The sequence below is a fragment of the Cnephaeus nilssonii genome, assembly GCF_951640355.1.
Source record: "Cnephaeus nilssonii genome assembly, chromosome: 24".
NCBI lineage: Eukaryota > Metazoa > Chordata > Mammalia > Chiroptera > Vespertilionidae > Cnephaeus > Cnephaeus nilssonii.
In genome coordinates, this window is record NC_137095.1 from 7,348,886 (window position 1) to 7,369,513 (window position 20,628).

The following is a 20,628-nucleotide window of genomic DNA, read 5'->3' on the forward strand; positions in this document are numbered from 1 at the left end:
CTAAGACCACCGGAAAACACAGATATTTACATTACGATTCATTAACAGTAGCAAAATTACAGTTATGAAGTAGCAACAAAAATAATTTTATGGTTGGGGGTCACCACAACATGAGGAACTGTATTAAAGGGTCGCGGCATTAGGAAGGTTGAGAACCACTGGGCTAGGGCATCTGCTTGTCTTGATTCACTTCACAAACAGTTTGTTTGTTATCACAGAGCTTCTGTTTTTTTGAATCTGCTGCGAGGCTCTGGCGGGGACCCGGGTGTGCAAAATACACACGGTGCCTGGCCGGTTGCTCAGTGGTTAGAACACCTCTGGTGGACTGAAGGGTTGTGGGTTCGATTCCAGTCAAGGGCACATACAAGACATCAATTTTTTTTCCTCATAAAAAATGATCAGGCTGTGAAAAGAATGAGATATCTGAAGCCACCTGGACCATGATGTTAAAATGTGGGTTCTGTGCTCTCGCTGATTTGGCTCAGCGGATAGAGCGTCGGCCTGCAGACTGAAGAGTCCCAGGTTCAATTCCCGTCAAGAGCACATGCCTGGGGTTGCAGGCTCGATCCCCAGTAGGGGGCGTGCAGGAGGCAGCCGGTCCATGAATCTCTCTCATCCTGGATGTGTCTATCTCTCTCTCCGTCTCCCTTCCTCTCTGAAATCAATAAAAACATGTTAAAAAAAATTTAAAAAAGGAGGACATGATATTCTTGGGCCGCCTTGCTATCTGGAAACAAAGGGTTTTCATCACGGTTTGATTAAAGGTAAGGCTCATTCTCAATCTGGACCCATCCCAGTTTTGAAAATCTGACACACCCCGGCTTCGAAAATGATTGCCAAATGTGGTGGGACCCCCGTGCCTTGCTGGTTCTGTGGTTGGAATTCTGTGCTCGGGACAGATGGAGGCCGGGGAAATGGTTTCGCATCACTGCACGCTGCAAACCCTCACGATCATCACCCAAACCGCCGCTAATGAGCACGGGCAAACCGTGACTCACTCCCGACCTGACTCTCCGCAGCGTCTGCTCAGCCGGGCCCGGCCTGATCGCCCCCCACCACGTCCTTGGACTTGGAGCGGGGTGCCTGGTCTCCTTTGATATCCTGCACCTGACATCCTACCAGACCCTTCCCTTTAATCACAGGGATCAGGCTTGTGCCACCGTCAGGGGTGGGGTGGGGCGAGCCCGGAGCAGATGTGTTTCTGGTCAAGAGGCACTGAATGGATTTGGAATGTGCACTTGACATAATCTTTAAATTAACCCTGGGATCCCATTTTAAAAATAAAACCCCACATTTCCTCCCTGAGGGCAGGAGACGTTGTAGCCAGCAGCTTTGAACGGGAGCGAGCAAGCAAAAGTCCTGACATCACCTTTCAGAATCCACGGAGAAGGACGGCGTGGCTTGCAGAAGGTCTCGGGCCACAGGGTCTCGAGTCTTTAAATAGCGAAAGAAAAAAAACAAAACACCTCCCCATTCAAATACCCAAAGGGACTTAGATCTATGGGTCTGAGAGCAGCTATGCAAATGAAGGCCAATGCACTACTTGCCTGCACGTTTTAATTTTTTTAATTGATGTTTTATTATTATTATTTGTCAGTCCTCGCCGAGGATGTTTCCCCATTGATTTTTAGAGAGCGTAGAAAAGAGAGAGGGGTGCCCAAACCGGTTTGGCTCAGTGGATAGAGCGTCGGCCTGCAGACTCAAGGGTCCCAGGTTCGATTCCGGTCAAGGGCATGTACCTTGGTTGCGGGCACATCCCCAGTAGGGGGTGTGCAAGAGGCAGCTGATCGATGTTTCTCTCTCATCGATGTTTCTAACTCTCTATCCCTCTCTCTTCCTCTCTGTAAAAAATCAATAAAATATATTTTAAAAAAATAAAGAGAGAGAGGGCAAGACAGAGAAACATCGATGTGAGAGAAACACATCGATTGGTTGCCTCCTGCACAAGCCCCAACCAGGGCCCGGGCCAGGGAGGAGCCTGCAACCAAGGTACGGGCCCTTGACCGGAATCGAACACGGGACCCTTCGGTCCTCAGGCCGATGCTCTACCCGCTGAGCCACACCGGCTAGGGCTGGACAAGACATTTCTTCACAATAAAGGCCATACAGGCAGAGGCAGCCGGACACGGGCTGGTGAATACGTATCTTTCCCATAATGCAGCACCCGCCTCTGCACACAGTTATTATCTGAGCAGCCGCACGCCGCCTCTAGACCCCCGAGCTTCCCCTCGTAGCGGTACCAGCTCTCAGCTCCCTCTGAGCTCTCCGGCCCTCTGCTCTGCCCAGCTGCTCTCTCGAGCCGGTCTCTAACCCGTATGTTACTCCGGCGACAAAGAGGGCTGGTTGCCAACCGGGACATCCATCGTTCGGGTTACAGAAGGGCACAGTGGCCCGTGCGTCCTCGCACCGGCTCGTGGCATCCTGGCCTTGGGCACCCCGGTGAGGCTCATGCTCAGAGTGGCCTTGACCATTCCGGTGTATCGGCGACAAGGCCTCCGGGCTCCCGTCGGCCTGGACTCTCCGGGACCCAGACGGGGTTCCCTCCGTGGACAAGATGAGAACCCCGGAGCTTCAGAGGATGGAGTGGGAGACCCGGCCGGGCGGCGTGCGTGTTTGCTAGGAGAGCACGGTCAATACCGGCAGGAAGCTTTTACGTTCCCGGGACCATTAGACGCCGCAGACGCGACCCGAGCGAACATCTCAGCGTCGGAACGTGAACGGGTAATGGAACCTCCGAGGCAGGATCAATGAGGCTTGGCCATTTGCAGATGCAGAGAGATGGACAGGTGCTCGGGGAGGCGGGGGGGCGCAGGGAGGACAGCTCACCTGTATTTTTCTTTTTTTTCTGCCCCTGAGAGGACAGACACGTGGGAATATCGAGAGACAGTTTCCGTGGTCACAACGGGGGGGGGGGGGGGGGGGGGTGGAGGTAGGGGAGTGGGGGAGGGAGTGTGGGGAGTCGGGGGGGGAGGGGTAAGAGCACTTTGGCAGCAACCAGAGAATGCTGCTAAACATCCCACAACCAAGCACGGCCCCACCCCCATGTCCATAGCGTCAGGGTTGAGAAAGGCTGGTATAAGAGGGAAAAAAAATCTCATGAAAGATTTAAAAAACACACAGGGCCCTAGCTGGTGTGGCTCAGTGGAGAGAGGGTCGGCCTGTGGACTGAAGGGTCCCGGGTTCAATTCCCAGTCAAGGTCACGTGCCTGGGTTCCGGGCTCGATCCCCCCAGTAGGGGGCATGCCGGAGGCAGCCGGTCAATGATTCTCATCATTGATGTTTCTCTCTCTCTCTCTCTCGCTCTCTCGCTCTCTCTCTCTCATTCTTCCCCTCTCCTTTCCTCTCTGAGATCAATAAAAAATATATTTAGCCAAAACCGGTTTGGCTCAGTGGATAGAGCGTCGGCCTGCGGACTCAAGGGTCCCAGGTTCGATTCCGGTCAAGGGCATGTACCTTGGTTGCGGGCACGTCCCCAGTGGGGGGTGTGCAGGAGGCAGCTGATCGATGTTTCTCTCTCATCGATGTTTCTAACTCTCTATCCCTCTCTCTTCCTCTCTGTAAAAAAATCAATAAAATATATTTTAAAAAATATATATATATATTTAAAAATTATTTTATTTTTAAAAGATTTTTTATTGATTTGTTTTAGAGAGAGAGGAAGGGAGAGGAGAGGGGGGAGAGAGAGAGAAACATAGATGTAAGAGTGAAACATTGATTGGCTGCCTCCTGCATGCTCCCCACCAGGGACTGATCCCAGAAATCCAAAACCTGGGTATGTCCCCAACTGGGGAATTGAACTGGCAACCTTTCAGTGTTACAGGACGACGCCCATCTGAGCCACACTGGCCAGAGCTGGAATCTTTTGAGAATCTTGTCAAAATAATACACAGTAAAGTAATAAAGGAAAGTGTCTTTTAAAATTTTTATTGATTGCCCTCGCTGGTTTGGCTCAGCGGATGGAGCGTTGACCTTCGGATTGAAGGGTCTCAGGTTCTATTCCGGTCAAGGGCACCTGCCCGGGTTGCAGGCTTCATCCCCAGTAGGGGGCGTGCAGGAGGCAGCCGATCAATGATTTTATCGTTGGTGTTTCTATCTCTCTCTCCCTCTCTCTTCCTCTCTGAAATCAATAAAAAAATATTTTTTAAAAAATTATTGATTAACTGATTTGAGAGAGAGAGGGAAACATCGATTTGTTGTTCAACATATTGATGCATTCATTGGTTGCTTTTTATATGTGCCCTGACCAGGGATCGAACCTGTAACCTCGGAGTATCAGGATGATGCTCTAACCAACTGAGCTACCTGCCCAGGGCCCAGAAAAGTGTCTAAATGAAAACACAAGGAACGCTCCTGTCCGTCTGTGGGGACCGCTGCAGGTGCCTTGGACCCAGGTTGAAAGGAGACTGGGAAGTGACAAGGGCTGGGCCACTGAGGGTCCAGATTCCAAGACAAGTTGCACACGGGGCCACGCATGGCAAAGGCTCGCTGCTTTGGTGTTTGGTCCAGGCCCGCGGTCGGCGAACCGCGGCTCGCGAGCCACATGCGGCTCTTGGGCCCCTTGAGTGTGGCTCTTCCACAAAATAGGAGTCTATTTCGAAGAAGTGGCGTTAGAAGGTGTTTACGTTTTAAGCATGTGGCTCTCCAAAGAAATTGCAATCGTTGTACTGCTGATATTTGGCTCTGTGGACTCATGAGTTTGCCCACCACTGGGCTAGACTGTACAGATGCCGAAGTCATGAACTTGAATGAAGTGCGCCTGGACCCCATGGCTAGCCAACGGCGGGGAGTCCTTGCTCAGCCCCGACCTACAGTGGCTTTCAATCTCTCTTCGTCTTAAAGCCCCCGAGACCTCCTCACCGTGGGGGAAGCCCTTCTGACGTCTAATGTGCTTTCTTGGCAACTTCTCTTCCCCATAAATCGAGGCCGAAGCCAGGGTGAGCTGCTCTGTCAGATCCTGTCTCCGCCGCGCCTTCATTAGCCCAATGGAGATGGACCACCCCGCCATCCATCGGGCCTAGAAATTAGACGTGGGAAATCCCGGGAGAGGGGGCGGGCTGAGGCCATTACGCCTCAGCCGGGCTTGCTCTGGGCTTTTAAGTGCATTAGAGCGCTCCCCATTGACTTGTCAAATTACCTCTCGTTTGCACAGCTCACCTGTTGGGGTCCCAGCACTTTCCTGGCATCCCGAGCTGCCCGTCATCCGTCATCCGGAGGGATCTGCAGACTGGGCCTCGTTTCACCCAAGGGTAAGCCGAGACGTGGCTGCATAAAGTGAGGTGTGTATTTACTCTCCTCCAAATGCTCCATGCTGGGCCCTGGCCGGTTTGGTTCGGTGGATAGAGCGTTGGCCTACGGAGCCAAGGGTCCTGGGTCCAATTCCCGCCAAGGGTATGTGCCCTGGTGGCACACTCCCCCCCCCCCCCCCCAGCTCCGCTCTGTAGGGCACATGCAGGAGGCAACGGATGTTTCTCTCTGTCTCTCCCTCTCTCTTCCACGCTCCCTAAAAATCAATGGAAAAATGTCCTCATGCCGAAACCGGTGTGGCTCAGTGGATAGAGCGTCGGCCTGCGGACTCAAGGGTCCCAGGTTCGATTCCGGTCAAGGGCATGTACCTTGGTTGCGGGCACATCCCCAGTAGGGGGTGTGCAAGAGGCAGCTGATCGATGTTTCTCTCTCATCGATGTTTCTAACTCTCTATTCCTCTCCCTCCCTCTCTGTAAAAAATCAATAAAATATATTTAAAAAAAAAAAAAAAGAAAAACGTCCTCAGGTGAGGATTAAAAAGCACACCAAAAAAAAAAACAACAAAAGAAAAACAAACGCTTCATGTTTGCAACTGCAGCGATTCTGTTGTTTTTCATGTGCCTGGATCTAAAGCAGGGGTCCTCCAACTTTTTAAACAGGGGGCCAGTTCACTGTCCCTCAGACCGTTGGAGGGCCGGACTATAGTTTAAAAAAAAAAAAAACTATGAACACATTCCTATGCACACTGCACATATCTTATTTTGAAGTAAAAAAAGAAAAGGGCAAAAACACCCGGCGGGCCGGATAAAAGTCCTCGGTGGGCCGCATGTGGCCCGCGGGCCGCAGTTTGAAGACGCCGGATCTAAAGTTTCCATCTGGCAGTTTAATGAGCCGCTGAGTGAGGCTGTATTTGGGGGAGAGAGGGGACCAATTCATTCATGACAGCACGGGCCCTGTAGCCCACCCAACGGGGTATCTTGGCTTTGGGGGGGTTGACAAGTCATTGTCTCAGTATAACTGGATTCATGGGCTGCGGGTCTCCAGTTACACAGGCGTCCCCAGAGGCTGATGGGAGCAGGACCCGACGCTGCCCAAGAGTGACAGCAAACCCAGCACATACCTGTGTTCTTGCGACTGCGCCTTGAACCCAGGCCGCCTCTCCACTTGGTGGAGGGAGGGGCTGGATGGAGAGGGTCAACCCAGGTTCCCATCCACCCTCCCATCCACCCTCCTAGCACCTACTGTGTGCTGGCTTGGGCTCTAGAGAGACACAGGGAGGGTGCTGGTTGGACGGCGCCTGAGGGAGATGTGTGTTAAGGCCAAGCAGAGTCTCCAGAAAATGGTTCCATCAGAAAGAGTCCCAGTAGCCTGGGCCGGCTTAGCTCAGTGGTTAGAGCGTCGGCCTGCAGACCAAAGGGCCTCAGGTTCGATTCCCAGTCAAGGGCACGTACCTTGGTTGCAGGTTCCCCAACCCCGATTGGGGCTTGTCCGGGAGACAACCAATCAATGTTTCTCTCTCTCGCTCTCTCTCTCTCTCTCTCCTCCTCCTCCTCCTCCTCCTCCTCCTCCTCCTCCTCCTCCTGCATCCCTTCCACTCTCTCTTTAGAAATCAGTGGGAAAAATATCCTCTGGTGAGGATTTAAAAAAAAAAAAAAAAGAGTCCCAGAAGTCAGCAATGGAGACGGGTTGGCGAGAACACTGCGTCCTGGGCCAGTCACAGCCAGGAGCAGGGACCTTATTCTGAGTCTTCCACCCATTGGAGGACTTCCTACCTCAAGTCTGTCGTTCCGGGGCATAAGAGTCAGGCCGAAATTTTTTTCGTAATCCCCACCCGAGGGTATGTTTTTATTTATTTATTTTTTTATAAATATACTAGAGGCCCAGTGCATGAAATTCGTGCATGGCGGGGGGGGGGGGGGAGGGGGTCCCCTCAGCCCAGCCTGCACCTTCTCAGAATCTGGGACCCCTCAGGGGATGTCCAGCTGCCGGTTTAGGCCCGAAAACGGGCAGTTGGACATCCCTCGTGGGATTGGGCCTAAACTGGCAGTTCCCAGCTGCTCCCTTGGGGTCAGCCCTCCCAGAGTCTGTGTTCTCAGAAGGGCCTCCAAGCGGACTTTCCTCTCCCCTCTCTGCAGGGATCCTCTGGCCCAGCCCCTGGAAATGGGTCTCCTGTCTTTTGCAAAGACAGGTGGGGTCACCCCCTGGTTGCCTGGCCCGGGCTTTGGACTCCGGGGTCCCACAACTCCCCGTTCAGACTTTAGACACGTCTGCTTCCCGCCGAACCCACCCACTCTGCCTGTGCAGGCTTCTGCACCCCAAATCTGTTTTTTTTCCATTTCGCTTCCTCTGCCGGCAGGCCGATTTCTGCTTCCACGGCGAAGGCAGCACCGCGTACTCAACTGTTTTCAATTTCCCCAAACGAGGTCGACGTCTCTCATCTGCCACCTGGTCTCTCACTCCCTTTCTCAGGCCGTGAGTGTCCTTCTAGGCTAAGGTGACCAGATCGTCCCGCTTTTGGCGGGACAAAACCAATTTTTAACCATTTGTCCCGCGTCCCACGGCGTTTTAAAAAAGCCCCTCTTTCCAAAAATAGGGACTTTTTTAAAATGCCGTGGGACGTGGGACAAATGGTTAAAAATCGGCACTGTCCTGCCAAAAGCGGAACGATCTGATCACCTTATTCTAGCCCTGTGGTCGGCAAACTGTGGCTCTCGAGCCACATGAGGCTCTTTGGCCCCCTGAGTGTGGCTCTTCCACAAAATACCACGGCCTGGGCGAGTCTATGTTGAAGGAGTGGCATTAGAAGAAGTTTAAGTTTAAAAAATGTGGCTCTCCAAAGAAATTTCAATCGTTGTACTGTTGATATTTGGCTCTGTGGGCTCATGAGTTTGCCGACCATGGTTCTAGGCCATCTGGGGAAGAGGTGGAGATACACACGTGTGATGTCTGCCTTGTTTACCCAAAAACCTCCTTCAATCAGGTCTTCACTTTATGTCCAAGCCATAGAAATGATCTGTGTGGAACAGAAAGGGGTGGTGGGATCTGGTCTATCCAATTCACCCCCACGTACCATTTTCTGGGCAGCAGGCCTGGTTCCTACAGTTTTAGGGGACTTTATTTATTTATTATTTTTTTTAAAATATTTTTTTTATTGATTTCAGAGAGGAAGGGAGAGAGAGAGAGAGAGAGAAACATCAATGATGAGAATCATTGATTGGCTGCCTCCAGCACGCCCCACACTGGTCATCCTGCAACCCGGGCATGTGCCCTGACCAGGAATCGAACCGTGACTTCCTGGTTCGTAGGTTGATGCTCACTCGCTGAGCCACGCCAGCCGGGTTAGGGAACGCTTTGTGGACAATGATATTTATCTGTCTTCTCAGTGTCTCTCCCACCCTCGTCCTCAGTCTGAAATCACCCTGCGTGGCGCACAAGCACAAAGAGTCCTCCCTGGGACTCTGTCCCACCGCCCGGCCCAGCCTCTCAGCCCGGTCCTTTTACCCATCATCTTGTCTCTGACCTGGCTGCCCTTGGCCGTGACCTTGGGCGCACACCCCCAGCCTGTGGGCTGGGCCTTGGGAGGGGGTTGCTCTGTTTTGCCCGGACCCGGTGCTAGAGACAGGGCGGGGGAGCCTCGGAGCCTGCAGGTGGGGTGGAAGGAGGCCACAGCAGTCATCTGGCCGCCAGGTGGATCGCCGCCCATATATCACATATCTTGGGCTGTTGGCATATCGCCTGAATTTTATTATCCTGAAGGCTGTCTGCCTCCTGCCCAGGCTCGGGTCATATTAGGAGCGCTCTTTTTCAGTGATCTCGGCTTGGGCAGGCACAGGCTCTAGGAAGAGAATGGAGGTGAGAGAAACCACAAAATATATATATTTACACACACACACACACACACACACACACATATATATATATACACACACATATATATATTTCTTCAACTTAAGCAAAAGATATATTAATTAGCATTTTGCAATCCCTAGTCTTTTATTTATTTTTTAAAGCTTTAAAAACACAGTGCCGCCCTGACCGGTTTGGCTCAGTGGACAGAGCGTCGGCCTGCGAACTGAAGGGTCCCGGGTTCGATTCCGGTCAAGGGCATGTACCTTGGTTGCGGGCACATCCCCAGTGGGAGGTGTGCAGGAGGCAGCTGATGGATGTTTCTCTCTCATCGATGTTTCTAACACTCTATCCCTCTCCCTTCCTCTCTGTAAAAAATCAATAAAATATATTTATAAAAAATAATAATAATAAATTAAAAATAAAAATAAAAACACAGTGCCATGGAGCTTAACACATGGATGTGATAGTTCCTGCCTCTTCCCATCCTCACCGTCTGGGTAGGCCGTGATAACTGAGCATAAGCCCTCTGTATGCCATGATGTGCTTAATAATTCCCAGTGGTGTATCAAATTCTATAAAACCCATTTTTATTCATATGTATTGATTTAAGAAAGAGAGAGAGAGGAAGAGAGAGAGAGAGAGAGAGAGAGAGAGAGAGATCGAGATCATTGGTTGATTCTTTTTTTTTAATATATTTTATTGATTTTTTACAGAGAGGAAGAGAGGGATAGAGAGTTAGAAACATCGATGAGAGAGAAACATCGATCAGCTGCCTCTTGCACACCCCCTACTGGGGATGTGCCCGCAACCAAGGTACATGCCCTTGACCGGAATTGAACCTGGGACCCTTGAGTCCGCAGGCCGATGCTCTATCCACTGAGCCACACCGGTTTCGGCTCATTGGTTGATTCTTATATGTGCCCTGACCAGGGGCCAAACCCACAAGCTTGGTGTATCAGGATGAGACCCAACCAACTGAGCTACCTGGCCAGAGCCTACAAAACCCTTTTTTTTTTTAGCCCTAGCCGGTGTGGCTCAGTGGATAGAGCACCGGCCTGCGGATTAAAGGGTGCTAGGTTTGATTCTGGCCAAGAGCACATGCCCGGGTTGCGGGCTCGATCCTCAATAGGGGGCATGCAGGAGGCAGCCTGATCCATGATTCCCTCTCATCATTGATGTTTCTATTTCTCTCTCCCTCTCCCTTCCTCTCTGAAATCAATAAATATATATTTTTAAAAAAAGATGACATTTCTTTAAAAAAAATAAAAGCCCATTTTTAAATAGTCAAGTTCAATGAAGACACTTCAAAGACATCTGATCATCTTGGGTATAAATTCTGGGGCTGTGTTAAATATTTCCCAAAAACAGGAAAACGAAGTTTAAGTGTCATTAGGAGGAGTGGCTAAAAAAAATAGCTATTGATATAACCAAAAGATAGCAAAAGCTCTTTGGCAATATATACAAAATATCCCCTAAGGATTGGCCAGAGTGCCTTAGACAAGGTGGGGGCCGCCATGGGCGTGGAGACCACTTTATCTTCTGTGACCTCCAGCAGATCACACAGCTAGGCGACCCGGCGAGCGGTTCTCAACCTGTGGGTCGCTGTAGAGCCTAAGACCATCGGAAAACACAGATATTTACATTGGGATTCATTAACAGTAGCAAAATGACATGAAGTAGCAACGAAAATAATTTTATGGTTGGGGGTCACCACAACATGAGGAACTGTATTAAGGGGTCGCGGCATTAGGAAGGTTGAGGATTGCCAAAACCGGTTTGACTCAGTGGATAGAACGTTGGCCTGCAGACTCAAGGGTCCCAGGTTCGATTCCGGTCAAGGGCATGTACCTTGGTTGCGGGCACATCCCCAGTAGGGGGTGTGCAAGAGGCAGCTGATCGATGTTTCTCTCTCATCGATGTTTCTAACTCTCTATCCCTCTCCCTTCCTCTCTGTAAAAAATCAATAAGATATATTTTTTAAAAAAAGAAAGGTTGAGGACCACCGGCATAGAGGCTGGTAGAAGGTGCAGCAGCCCAAACGGGCTGGCCAGGCCTCCTATAGACAGCAGCTGAAGTTCTGGAAGGCTATCTCAGAGTTCACACTGAGACCTATGGGGTCTAAACCCCACGTTGGGCTCTTCAGTCAAGAACATAAAAACAGAAAAAGGTGCCCACAGAACATCTGGCTGTGAAGACCAGCAGGGTTGCTGTCTGCCAGGGAGCTGTGGACTCACACTGTTGACTGTTTTTAACGGTCTGCTGGCCCAGGGGTTGAGCGCCGACCCATGAACCTGGAGGTCACGGTTCGATGCCCGGCCAGGGCACATGCCTGGATTCTGGGCTCCATCCCTTTTAGGGGATGAACAGGAGGCAGCCGATCAATGATTCTCTCTGATCATTGATGTTTCTATCTCTCCTCTGAAAGCAATACATTAAAAAAAAAAAAAAAAAAGTCTGTTTCATGTTGCGGTCTTTACTACCATCTAGTGGCCATAATCACAATAGCAATGAACTTGAAATACAAGTCAATCCAGGGAGAGACGCAGTATAACTTTTTCCTCTAAGATTAGAGGCGCATAACCAGACAAATAGGAGATTGCGGGAATACCAGATGCAAAACGAATTGCTGCCCTGACTGGTGTGGCTCAGTGGATAGAGCGTTGGCCTGTGGACTGAAGGGTCTCAGGTTCGATTCCCGTCAAGGGCATGTACCTTGGTTGCGGGCACATCCCCAGTCGGGGGTGTGCAGGAGGCAGCTGGTCGATGTTTCTGACTCTCTATCCCTCTCCCTTCCTCTCTGTAAAAAATCAATAAAATATATATTTTTAAAAACGCATTGCTGATACACCTGCAAACACGACCACACTCCACACTTCCTGGGAACCAACCAAGGGCAGCAAAAAGAGACTTAGTAAGTCAACAGGGGATTGATTCCCCCCCACCCCCCAGAAAAATGGGGGCTCATAGAAAAATGAGCGTGAAAAGTGACCTTCTAATTTAGTAGACCCGAAAACACCGGTTTCTTCAAACGGAGTGTCTTTGTCCTATTTTGGGGGGTTTTGTTAGAACGATTCAGTGGTCTATCATTCCGTAGCAATGACCTCACAAAGGGAGTGAGGACAACGGGCGTGGTTAGAGCATCAGTCCCAGTCGGCACCTGGAGACCTGACGGGTCGAGGGGTGTGTTCAAACTTGGATCGATGGGGTCCAGGGCCAGAATCTCGGGCCGGGTCGGGGGCACAGCCTGGGATACAATCCCGAGCAGTGACCATGAGAGGAAGGAAGCACGTGTAACCATGATCCTGATGGCATTATCCGTGTTTGTCACGAACCTTCCCCGTGTCCTCACTTGCTGGCACCACAACACCTGTCATTGGATGGGATGCTATTACTCCCCTGTGCGGTTGAGAAAACTACATTACCCAGAAGGCACTGCACTCGTGTGGGCGGCGCTAAAGGGCATTTTGGTGTCTGCGCATCCGGTTAAGGCGGGACTTCCGCCTTCCTCCTCGCGGTGGTCATTTTAACTTTTTAGGTCTTTGTTCACAGATTCACAGGCTTCAGGGCGCTGGTGGTGAGTAGGAGGAGGCCTGGGAGGCCGCTGCCTGCGGTGCAGGGTGTGTCTGAGGCCCCTGGAGCCCCAACAGACCGAGATCGGGGTCCCCCTGCCTCCCGGATCCTCTCTGCTCACAGCGTTCCCGCAGCCTGACCCCCCTGAACCCTCCAGCCTGGGGGCCGGCGCCGCTCAGGTCCTGCCGCCCAGGTCCCAGCGTCCAGAATGGTGAGTCCCTGGTGGGTGACACGTGGGTGATGGGGGAAGAGGGTGGAAGGCTGCAGGGCCACCTTGTGAGGACGTGATGGTGACACTGAGCGGGGAGGATTCGGAAACCCGGGCCTGTTTGGGTGTAAAGGCATCAAAGAGGTGAGGTGTGGTTTTCCACGAGGAGTTTTACTTTCATTCTCTGAATTCTTTTTTTATTTACTTTCATTCTCTGAATTCTTTTTTGCACAACCATAGATGGTTGTGCAAAAAAGAGGAAGGGTTTTCTGAGGCAGGATTCTAACTTTCCCTAACATTGCTCAGAGGAAGAACAGACTAGAAGACAGAGGACAGCATTGCGGACAGGAAGGGGAAGTCCTGTACATGACAAGGGAACTGGCAGGAGTGAGCACTGGGGACTGAGCCCCGAGATCACACAGGCATCTGGAGGGCACCTGGCCTCCGGGCTGGGCAAGGGGTACAGTGCATTCTGGGCCGAGAGCCTGGTGGTTGCCAGGCTCCCAACAGACCATTTTCTTTCTAATGTGGAATCGATCAGGTGTGCGGGTTTGTGGAGCTTATTTCAGGGCCTCACACACTTGTGGCCTCTGAGATAGTGGAGTCCTGGGTCTGTCAGCCGCTCTTGTAGCCCTTGGACCTGGGGACTTTGAACAGACACTGAGCCCAGAATCCTAAAGCCACGACTGGGACTTCATGACGTGGACCTTGTTTTGGGCAGCCAGTGTCATGTCCTCCAGGAGGTGCCTAGGCTTGGAGTAAAGAGTGAGCTGAATCAGGAACCTGCAGGTATGTTTTTTTAAAATAACATATACGCATAATCATCTGGCCACTCAGTGTACTTCTCTTGAGCACCTCATTTCCTTGATATCGAAGATGCTATAAATCGTGCCCCTGATCAGTTTTCCCCTTTGCACCGGCTGATAGAAAGCTCAGGGCAAGTAGGTGGTTGATCGCCAGCCAAAGTCTAGAATACTTTTGGGACCCATTGGAGATACAAATCCACGGAGTGGCCAGATGATTATGTGTTCCGAGGTCATCATCATCCGGCCACTCAGTGTATATTTATTGATTTTTAGATGTAGAAAGGAAGGGAGAGGGAGAGGGACAGAGAAACAGGGATGAGCAAGAAACAAGGATCAGTGGCCACCTGCACAATTCCTATTGTGGATCCAGCCCACAACCCAGGCATGTGACCTCACCAGGGCGTGGGTCTACGTGACCAAGGCCTTCAAAAGATGAGTGGACCTGAGATTATTTGGAGGCCGAAGAGTCATTCAAGCAAGGTGAGACGAGGGCTGGTCCATACCAACTTTTCTAAACACCAGGATTTTGTGGTGACCCTTGGTGTGGCCTGGCTGTGGGGAGCTGTAGTCTGTCTTGTGGATTAGCTTAGAGCAGTGGTCTGCAAACTCTTTAGTCAACAGAGCGTCACACCGCAGCTCGGGAGCCGCATGTGGCTCGCGAGCCGCAGTTTGCCGACCACTGGCTTAGAGGCTTGAGTGGGCATCTGTGAGACTCACTGGGCATTGATGCAGAGGGCCATCGGGGCTGGGACTCGAGTGATGGTTACGTGAGGGACGTTGGCTGTGACTAGCGAAGGGACATCAAGTGCAACATCACAGGAGGTGGGCTGTGGATATCTGAGATCTCATTGTTGTTCTTTATAGTTGTTGTTGAAGCAAAAAAAAAAAAAATAGTCATGGAGAGAGGCCTACATAGCAGAACTCAAGGCTGCCTCTATGAGTGTGGACTATCAGAGTCTGGGCAGTACTAGTTTCTGATTCCATTTGGCAACCATCCTCTGGACCACACATGCTGAGTAATAAGTAAAAGGCCTGAAGATGAGTATGGGGGTCGGGCCTGTGGAAGTGCAGGTGTGAGAGAGGTGTGGTAGAAAGAGGGATGTGCACTTGGAGAGGGAAGGTGAATTCATGGCCACAGATCCATGACATTGACATAGAGTGAATGAAGGAAGAGTCTATTTCTTGTGGTGCCTGGAAGTAACAATAAGGTGAATTTTAGGGCAATTGCCTGTAAAGAGAGATGTTGGGGTGCTACATTCTAGGTTCAGAGCTTAAGTGCCTTTTAACCACCTGCCTTTCTTTGTTTGAGTGACACACTGGTTGATGGGCATGAGGTAGCATTCATCAGTGTTACCCAGGCTTGCAAATCTCCACTGGCACGGGTAAGGAAGGAAGGGTAAGAGAGAACGAGATTTGGAGGCGGTGAACTATAATTTTGAAAAGAAGTTGATCAGGATAAAATGTGTCCACGCCACGGCACGTTGGCATTACGCTTGAAGTTGTGCCTCTGGGAAGGACGCTGTGTGAGAGAAGTGTTGTTCAAAGAACTATGTGCAGCCGATTGTGAAAAGTGGTGGTTTCAGCACCTTGGGAATGGGGTCAGGGTGATGAAGTGTGATGCCATGTGTTTGGTGTCTTAGAGGAACCATCGGAGAGAATACAAGGCTATTTCCTGAGAAGAACAGTATCAAATCACTCACACTGTCTTTATGGCCAACATCACTCTCTAACCTATGTTTTTGACAGCCACTGTATTGATAAGAGGCAGTGTGGCGTACATGGGAGGTTTACAGCTCAGGAATCTTCTATCTGCTCGACTCCCTTCATTGTTATGGGAAGAAAAATATCAGCAGGAATATAAGAAGACAGTGCCTTTCATGGGATGAAGGGCTGGTATTTAATCTGCTGTGAAGAGTGCAAAGAGCAGATGGGTGTGGAGGGTGGGGAGTATGACAGACTTTTAATCTTAGGAGTGAATCTCATCATGAGCTGTGCTGTCCCCATTGTGACAGGATGTGAACTTTGAGGACGTGGCCATTGCCTTCTCTCAGGAGGAGTGGGGGCTCCTTGATGAGGCTCAGAGACGTCTGTACTGCGATGCGATGCTGGAAGTGTTTGCCCTTGTGTCATCTGTAGGTAAGACCTTCACGTTCTCCCAGTGTCCTGAGGTGATGACCTCTCTTCCTTTATTCCTCTGATGTAGCTTTCACTCTTCTACAGCCAGAACATGGTCTCTGCTAATGGCCCCCACTGTCCTGTCAGATGTGCTGTGGCTGCCAGGGATGAGCTGGATGGGGAGCCCTGAGTAAAAGACTCCACGAACATCCCTAACACCCGTAACCTCAAAAAGTACAGGAAGTGTCAGGGAGTCAGGCGTCTTGCAGTGAGCTTAATGGGTCCCAGCTTGTACTTTCTCTTCATGGGAGGCTGACTGTCCACATGCATGGCTTCAACTTCTTCTCTAGGTCAAGGTTCTTTGTAGCCTGTGCCATGTTATGGTCTTTACCTACATGAGCCATGGGCTGTTCTTATAAGGCCCCCATTCAATTGTTTGTAACATTTTCTTCCCTGCATACTATAGCAAGCCGTGTTGCTCTGGCCCAGTGCTGACTGCTCACTTCTGTATTACATGTTCCTCTGCATTATTCTGCAACATTGACTTGCACAGTTACGAGGTGCACATACATGCTAAGTCGTCCTCAAAACCAGCTACTCCTTTATTGAATTTTACTTGGAGTAAGACCTAACAACCTCTTGCATAGTTCGCCCCAGCCCCAGCAGACAAGCCAAGCTGAATGCCATTAGTTGAAGTATTAACTGGAGATCCATATTCTCATCCATGTGGTGCTTGCCATGTTTGTGTCCTATTTCTGGGGAGGCCGCTCTGTGTTGTGACCTTCATTAGCCCAAAAAGTCACAAGAGCCTCTTATTAATCCCTCTTGCACATCTCTTATTTTCAGACAATTTAAATGGGACCAACGTGTGATGTGTACCACACTTTTGCAATGGGAATTCCCCCTGTCACATATTCAACATTCATTTCCTCACCCTTTCTCACTTTTTTTTTTAAATTTAATAAATCTTTATTGTTCAGATTATTACAAATGTTCCTCTTTTTCCCCCCCCATAGCTTCCCTCCACCCGGTTCCCCCCCACCCTCTGCCCTTACCCCCCCCCCCACTGTCCTCATCCATGGGTGTACGATTTTTGTCCAGTCTCTTCCCGCACCCCCCACACCACTTTCCCCCCGAGAATTGTCAGTCCACTCCCTTTCTATGCCCCTGATTCTATTATATTCACCAGTTTATTCTGTTAATCAGATTTTTTTTATTGACTTGATTTTTAGATTCACTTGTTGATAGATATGTATTTGTTGTTCATAATTTTTATCTTTACCTTTTTCTTCTTCTTCCTCTTCTTAAAGAATACCTTTCAGCATTTCATATAATACTGGTTTGGTGGTGATGAACTCCTTTAGCTTTTTCTTATCTGTGAAGCTCTTTATCTGACCTTCAATTCTGAATGATAGCTTTGCTGGGTAGAGTAATCTTGGTTGTAGGTTCTTGCTATTCATCGCTTTGAATATTTCTTGCCACTCCCGTCTGGCCTGCATAGTTTCTGATGAGAAATCAGCTGACAGTCGTATGGGTGCTCCTTTGTAGGTAACTAACTATGCCACCATCTTGGTTTCTCCCCTTTCTCACTTTTCAGGTTGTTGGCATAAAATGAAAGACGAGGAGGCCTGTTCTGATCAGAGCGTAATTATACAAGGAGCGTCACAGGTCAGGGCTTCTAAGACAGCTGCAGCCACCGAGAAGACCCTTCCGTGTAAGCTGTGTTTCTCCGTGTTAAAAGATATTTTGCACCTGACTGGGTCACCTTCAGCATACGTTGAGCAGAAAGCCTTCTGTAGTGATGCATGTGTTGGAGACTTCTGTTTCAGTGCAAACCCTCACCAGCCACAGAGGAATGAATTTGAAGAGGATCCCTGGAAGGAATCTGTGGCTATGGCCTCCTTTGTGAGCAGATCCAGCTTCTATTTATCTCCGGTGCCTTCAACCCGCAGGGAGGTTGGGGAAGACTTGCAGTACAACTCAGACCTTCCCCAGCACCAGGCCACTGTCAGCACCGAGGAGCTACACTGTGGCAGGGAGATTTCACAGGGATTTCTTGATGGAAAGAGTCATCACCCGTGGGGTGACTGTGAAAACACAGCCAGCCACAACCTGAAAGTGGTTCAGTGTCAGGGAGTGTGCTCTGGAGAACTGACTCACGAGTGTAACACATGCAGGCAAGTTTTCGGTCGAAACGTGAACGTCATCCGACATAAGAGAGTTCACACCGGAAAAAAGCGGAAGGAGTGTCATGAATGTGGAAAGTTCTTCAGAAAAAGACATGCCCTCGTGAAACATCTGAGAATTCACACTGGAGAGAAGCCACATGCGTGCAGACATTGTGGGAAGTCCTTCAGTTATAAGTCCGCCCTCAAACAGCACGACAACGTTCATACAGGAGAGAAGTCCTACACGTGTAAAGAATGCGGGGTGTCCTTTCCTCAAAGGCCTCACCTCAATGGACACCTCAGCGTTCACACCGGAGAGAAGCCCTATGAGTGCGGAGAATGTGGGAAATCCTTTCCTCTAAGGGCTAACCTCTCTAGACACCTGAGAGTTCACACTGGAGAGAAGCTGCATGCGTGCAGTGAATGTGGGCTCTCCTTTCCTCAAAGGGATCACCTCACGGAACACCTCCGAGTTCACACTGGAGGGAAGCCGTATCCATACGAGTGTCGAGAATGTGGGATGTGCTTTCGCCTAAGGGCTCACCTCACTGTGCACCTCCGAGTTCACACCGGAGAGAATCCGTACGCGTGTAGAGAATGTGGGATGTCCTTCTGTGAAAGGGACCACCTCATTGAACACCAGACGTTTCACACTGGAGAGAAGCCATACGAGTGTCGAGAATGTGGGATGTGCTTTCGCCTAAGGGCTCACCTCACCGATCACCTCCGCGTTCACAACGGCGTGAAGCCGTATGAGTGTACTGAATGTGGGAAGCCTTTTACCCAAAAAAGTAGTCTTGTTAGACATCTGAGAGTTCACACTGCAGAGAAGTATTGAATGTGCAGGGAATATTTTATTTTTCTCACTTAGAATAACAAACACTGAAGGCAGACTCTTTGCGACCTGTTTTCCTGAATTTAACCTTTTGCACTCGGATGTCGAGATTAAAATTACTCTTTGAATGCATCAATAATTTGAAATATAAAAAAATCCAAATAAATAAGTTTGTATGAAAAGAAACTCCAGTTTTTTATTCTACTGCCGCTCTTTGTAAAATCTGGGATATTTAAAAAATTAAATCCCGAGTAGAATAAAGGAATCGAGAAAAAAAGCGAGTGCAAAGGGTTAAACCCCTTTTTAATGGAACATACACTCCGCTAGATTCCTCCTAAGTTTCCGGTACAAGTGAGGCTTGAAGGAGGTGCATGGCACTTGGTAAGATGCCCAGAACTAACGCCTGATTGATTTGTGGCTGAAGAGATTTCACCTCTACCACCTGGCTCATCTGAAGAGTGTGTATCCGTCCCAACCCCTGCGTGCTCAGGGGAAATGTATTTTGTGTTCTCCCTTGTGCCTGAGAACGTTATGATTACACTGGCTCTTGACAGGATCTCCATTCCTCTCTCTGACGAGGGAATGCAGCTGCCCCAGGGTTAATGAAGGGCACCCATCCTCAGCTAAGAAGTGCTGCTGCTCTCAGGTACATTGTGGTTCTCACACGATGCTGTGATGAATTGTTTCTAATTCACCAACCGGCGTACCGCTGGCTGTCCTCTGTTCTGGCTTATGATCCTTTAATAACGGTGTGTTTTTTTTCATTTGTATCTTTAATCTTTTTGGTTATGTTCACTTCCAGGGAATATTTTCAAGCACAGTTGTGATCTGTCGTCATGTAGCGTTAAGAGATATTGCGTGGACCCCAACCTTTCTGTGCTTTAGGAGGGACGGCATCATGCCAGAAAATAATTCCTTGACCAGTAGTGGTTGTAGTGCATTGCTGCCCACGGCCTTGAAATAAAGACTGTGTGACTTTGTGGTTCTAATCTGCAGCTTTGATCCCGGCCCCTAGGGGGCTATGGAGGAGGCATCTAATTTTTTCCTTTTCTCTCAGTCTCTCTCTTCCTGCCCCCTTCCCTTGCACTCTGTCTAAAAATCAGTGGGAAAATATCCTCAGATGGGGATTACCAAAACCCCGAGCATTCACCCAGTGCCCTGAGCTGGGGCCTCCGCCGGCTCAGCCTCCCTTTGCTCACTCTGTCCTGCCTTTTCCCGGGCTGTTCCCACCGCAGTGGGCACGCTGTGACCTTCCCAGGGTTTGGCAGGGAGGAGGCCCATGCAAGGCCCTGGGGGAATTTGGGTTCTGTGTCTGCCTGAGATGTGCCGGCCAGGGCTCCTCTGTCTCCATCCAGAGTCTCTCCAGCCTGCTCCTCCCCCAGGCACCTGGCTGCTGCAAATGAACCTACTTCTGTATCTGGGAGAAGCCCCCTGATGCTTTGGGCCCCCCGATCAGTTCATCTTTAGACAATCCTGCCTCCAGCCACCCCACTCACACCTCGGAGGCCCACTGGTGTTCGAGTCTCTCTCTCTCTCTCTCTCTTTTTTTTTTTTTTTTTCATTTTAGTGATTATTTTACACTTCATTTTTTTAAAAATAAAGCACTCCTCTTCCCCACCCCCTCACCCAGCCAGTCCTGGAGGTAGTGTGGATTCTCTAGGATATGGTGCTGTGTATTTTCAGTGGTGAGAACATTCTGCAATACAGGTGTTTCCAGAAGGAGAGGCTTGGTCTCAATGTAATTCCACATTCGGAGGATGAGCTGTGGTTGGGGCGCCCCCTCCCTCAGTTTTGCCTGTGCATACAAGACCTGAAGTGAGGGGATAGTTCCTG

At 50.0% G+C, this 20,628-nt stretch overlaps 1 protein-coding gene across 1 annotated transcript; it reads left to right on the top strand.

Moving 5' to 3' along the window:
* The first annotated feature begins 12,619 nt into the window (after positions 1-12,619).
* Positions 12,620-20,276, top strand: LOC307094794 (uncharacterized protein). Its single transcript, XM_079763840.1, has 3 exons — positions 12,620-12,874; positions 15,690-15,813; positions 17,390-20,276. Exons 1-3 carry the CDS (start codon positions 12,872-12,874, stop codon positions 18,796-18,798), a joined length of 1,536 nt encoding a protein of 511 aa, XP_079619966.1. The 5' UTR covers positions 12,620-12,871; the 3' UTR covers positions 18,799-20,276.
* The last annotated feature ends 352 nt before the right edge of the window (positions 20,277-20,628 follow it).

What these genes read in the sequence shown, in the direction of transcription:
- LOC307094794 (XM_079763840.1), top strand. An exon ending in TGCCCTTGTGTCATCTGTAG is followed by an intron (nt 15,814 to 17,389) that starts GTAAGACCTTCA and finishes CTCACTTTTCAG; the next exon opens with GTTGTTGGCATAAAATGAAA.